The 5000-nt window shown below is 38.5% G+C and overlaps 1 protein-coding gene across 1 annotated transcript in view; it reads left to right on the top strand.

Moving 5' to 3' along the window:
* Positions 1-1428: 1428 nt before the first annotated feature.
* OTP (orthopedia homeobox) overlaps positions 1429-5000 on the top strand; it is an 11063-nt gene continuing 7491 nt past the window's right edge. The window contains exons 1-2 of the mRNA XM_075854886.1: positions 1429-1692; positions 2844-3253. Coding sequence (XP_075711001.1) covers positions 1656-1692; positions 2844-3253 — 447 coding nt within the window. The 5' untranslated portion in view covers positions 1429-1655. The remainder of the gene's footprint in view (positions 1693-2843; positions 3254-5000) is intronic.

Below are 5000 nucleotides of genomic sequence, written 5' to 3'. Positions count from 1 at the left end.
GAGATGAATTTGTTTATCTAAATCAGAATCATTGTAAAGAATCATCATAGATAAAATCAGCAAACAAAGAACGATGTCATGACATAATACAGGGGGTATTGAGATAAATGTATGAAGGTTAGAAAAAAATACCACAATTAATATAAGTCTAATTTATCGGAGGAAGAGGATGATGATCTATATACATAAGGCAATGCTACTGAATTATATAGATTCTACTCCAGGCTACTAACCCAATGACACGGTGCTTTATTTCTCCAACTCAAACATAATAAATGGTCTATTGAAAGCATGGACCCAACTTTATAAGAAAGTAGAGTATATTTAGTAAAGATACACTATACATTGGTAGCTGATCTAAGTCAGCTGTAGATTTTACATAGGGCTGCAGGAAACGTACCATATTACCTTAAATCGATGAACTGTACAAAATGGCAAATTCAGCTCCGCAAAATCTATCTATCTATCTATCTATCTATCTATCTATCTATCTATCTATCTATCTATCTATCTATCTATCTATCTATCTATGTCATATCTATCTATCTATCTATCTATCTATCTATCTATCTATCTATCTATCTATCTATCTATCTATCTACGTATGCCATATCTATCTATCTATCTATCTATCTATCTATCTATCTATCTATCTATCTATCTATCTATCTATCTATCTATCTATCTATCTATGTCATATCTATCTATCTATCTATCTATCTATCTATCTATCTATCTATCTATCTATCTATCTATCTATCTATCTATCTATCTATCTATCTATCTATCTATCTATCTAACATTCAATCCAGGTGGATCTATTGAATACAAACGTCTGTATCAATAATGATTGCGCATCCAACATTAGTTGTATAAGCGTCGGTTAAATGATCCGCTAAATTTTATCTATCAACCTCGATTTAACCCTTAGGGTACCTAACAACTGTTAACACTAACAAGCGGGCGAGTTTTAATTGATATCAATCAAATTTAATACAAAATAAATAATCTAAATAATGATCATTGCAAATTAGTTAGAAAATAAACCTACATATGATAAAATGGGAAGAAAGATCAACCAAAACTAGAATCCTTCTAATTTATAGTAGTAATAAAAATCATCATAATTTTCATTGCAGTCATTTTATCGCGTCACATTCATTGTAGATTTGTGTAAATGTTTGATTTTTAGGTAGGATTCACTTTGAAATAAACCAGATTTAGTCCATTATATATGGCACTGTGTATGGTCCAGTGAGTGTTGGCAAGGGTGCCAGGTCCAGATAAGAGGGCACATTTAGAGTGGCAGTGTATAGTAGAGGTCTGGCAGCTGTTAGGACTTGGGCTGAGGCTCCATTGAGATGCACAGAGCCCCTGCCCCCAGCCTGGAGCAGCATCACTTGCACTGGGAGCTGAGTCGGTGACATTTGCAGATCGCTCGGTGATTGGTCGCCGGTGGCAGCCCTCACCCAGGCACTAAGCACCTCCCCGCCTCAGTAAAGGACATTATAATGCAGGGGACCCCCCTTTTTAAGCACAAACCGAATTTTCTTTCATTTAGCTTATCTATATCTATCTATCTAATTTTATTTTGAAATCGTTAAGCAGCCGGCAGGATTTGGGGGGGACAGGCTTTCGCCCTGGAGCGGTGCGCGATGCTGTCTCACGCCGACCTCCTGGACGCCCGACTCGGTGAGTTTGTGCCACCCTTCTCCCCTCCCCAGGAAAGCGTCAATTTGTGCCTGATTCCGCCTTAATGCCCTCTAAATGGGCTAATTCCTTCTAAAGTAATTGTGTAGTATTAAAGTTTAATTTGATTTAACTGCAGTCTTATAATACAGGGATGTGGACGTCCAAGGAAGCCGCTTGTAATTATATTTACACAGAAAGATCTCGTTACTTGCTGTTTTCTTCTGTGAGATGAGTTGTTTGCTTATCTGAGGACTTTGCTTCTTTGAAATCTAAGTGGAGTGTGGGCACAGAGCAGGCACAGAGGCGCTGAGGGTTTGCTCCATTGTACTGCAGCAGGGATAGGAAACTTAGTTTCTGGAGTTTCTCCTGTTTCTCTGTATAATGTTTTCCCCCACTACCTGCAGAATATGCCTGAGAAAGTTCCCCTTAATGTAGTCTACTGCAGCTTTAGTAGTGTTGGTTGTCCTGCAACTTTAGCATGTTTGGTTTCCTGCAGCTTTAGCAGGGTTAGGTACCAAGCAGCGCTTAGATACAAAGCAGTTTTTGGTTATAATGGACATAGGAATAGGACTGTTTGAATTTAGGAGTGTGGATTCAGTGATGTTGAGCAACTTTATGCATTATATTGTATTATTTCTTACTACTAATTCCTAAATGTTTTATGTAAAGAATTTATGATATATTGAATCACTGTTCTGACTGGTAAGAGTAGATGGTGGTGCCTTGGTTGCATGCAGTCCAATCTATGATGCCTGGTATTGGAGTAAATAGTTGTGTATTAGTTGCATACAGTCCATATATTATAAATGACTATATAAATAATTGTATTGATGCACCTTGAAGATGACTGATGGGTACATAGTGGTGCCCTGGCATAGTGCTGCCTATATCCCAGTCTATGATGCCTTATGTTGCATCCCAGACGTGCTGACCCATAGGGAACATGGTGGCATAGTTACATGAATTTCAGTCTATGTTGAATAGCTGTTGAATTATGTTGTTGTCCTAGCATAGTGTTCCAGTCTATAGCTCCTTGTCCCTGGTATGATGACTAGTTGGGTAGTTGGGTAGGTAGGTGGTATAATCCTGGCATGTTACTGTCAGATGCCACTCCTGAGGCCCCTGCTTACATCTCCACTCCTCCTGTACAGGGATAAAGGACGCGGCGGAGCTGCTAGGGCACCGCGAGGCGGTAAAATGCCGCCTTGGAGTGGGCGCCTCGGACTCGGTGCACCCGGGAGATCTGGCTAGCAACGCTGACCAGGTAGAAGGCACCACCATGCTTCCCGGGGAAGACATCACCAGCGTTGTATCCAACCAGTCGTCACTAGCCGTCAGCTCCAAAGAACCGGACAAACAGCAGCAACAGCAGAACCCCAACCAGTCGGGTCAACAGCAGGGCCAGAACCAGGGGCAGCCCAAGCAGAAGAGGCACCGAACCCGCTTCACCCCGGCACAGCTCAATGAGCTGGAGAGGAGCTTCGCCAAAACCCACTACCCTGACATCTTCATGAGGGAAGAACTGGCACTGAGGATCGGGCTGACAGAGTCCAGAGTGCAGGTAAGAAAGCGACCACCTGCAAAGATCACATTATTGTAGGGTAAACCTGGAGCATCCTTAACATGTAACATGTGTGACCCTAAAATGCTGAATGACAAGAATTGACTATATATATGTGGGATATATATGAAGAAATCCTGCAGCACCCCAATATGGCAAAACATGTGGTTTATTGAATGAACAAAAAGATGCAACTTTTCTGTCGAAGGTTGGACAAAAACGCTGCATCTGCTTGTAAGGTTGGACAGAAATGTTGCATCTGTATGTTGATTGAATAAACCACATATTTTGCCATATCGGAGTGCTGCAGGATTTATATATATATATATATATATATATATATATATATATATATATATATATATATATATATATATATATATATATATATATATGTATATAGATAGATAGATAGATAGATAGATAGATAGATAGATAGATAGATAGATAGATAGATAGATAGATAGATAGATAGATAGACATGCCATGCTGAATTGTAAAATTTCGTTTGGTAAGGCGGTCGGGTTGAGGGTTCACAGTTGGAAGGCGCTGACCGTGGTGCTGAACTATTGCTCCAAAAATGTACCGTCATTCAATCATTTAATGTTAAGTTTCCCATAAATTTGTTCTGATTATGTAGCAGGGCCGAGTATGTTAATGTAGCATTAGAACAGTTTGTCATTACGAACTACATGTTGCCGATAAACCAACTGAAATATTAAAACTCAGTGATAAACAGTTAAATAACAAATTCACATCTGTATAATCCAAAATATAACATCATTTATTTAACCCAATGCAGTCTTGTTGTGCTGCACGCTAACATTCTATATTATCAATTATCCACTATTTGTAAATCCGAATCTGCTATAATTGTTTCTAACGCAATATGAATGAGCAAATTAGGAAGGACTTGTAAAGAAATTTTAACCCTAAATGTACACTGGACCTGCATACACTACTTCATTGCTCAATAGCTGCTTTACCATGATAGCAGCAATCCCGTATAACGTATCAGTTTATTTTATTGTCTTATTTACAAATATTTGTTGCTACAAAGTATCAGTTAATGAAGAATTCAATGTAATAAGGAAGTTCATTACACAGAATTCATGCGCCTGTACTAAGGCCATTAGAAGACAGCAAAGCTTGTTGTAAGGAGAAATATATTGTAATAAGGGAAGATGACACTCATCCCCATGTAGAATATCTGCAATTGGAATATAATGCTCCATTTGCATGAATTTGCATAGAATGATAATTGCCGGGATGTCTTCTTTGCTGCACAGTCTCTTCCTGTGAACAGATTGTCTGACATTTCCTTGCAGTGAATAAGACATTGAGTGTGATCAGCCCAATTTCTTCTATGTCCTATAAATGTGGGAGGAAAATAAAAGTTGTAATAATAAGAGAGCTAAGAAAATGATACAGCGTTATTAGCAGCAGATTATATAGCGTGGGGACATTAAAAATAATAATACAGAGATTTATCCTGCAGGAGAATGCCAGGGGCCGCCGTGCCAGCTATAAAAGCCATTCACTTTATGGCCCACCATTATTAGAAACCAATTCCACTATTATTTATAACCCGGGATGGCTTATTAAGCAGCAATGTGAAAATCATGCAAATGATGCGATCAGATGCAATATAATAAGCATAATCATTAGTCTCTCGCTAGGATTAATTCACTTTCAATATTATATTTACATAAAAAACAAATCAATGGGAAAAAAAATATATACAAGT

The sequence above is a fragment of the Rhinoderma darwinii genome, chromosome 1 (assembly GCF_050947455.1).
Source record: "Rhinoderma darwinii isolate aRhiDar2 chromosome 1, aRhiDar2.hap1, whole genome shotgun sequence".
Lineage (NCBI taxonomy): Eukaryota > Metazoa > Chordata > Amphibia > Anura > Rhinodermatidae > Rhinoderma > Rhinoderma darwinii.
This window is presented reverse-complemented; position numbering and strand designations above follow the sequence as displayed.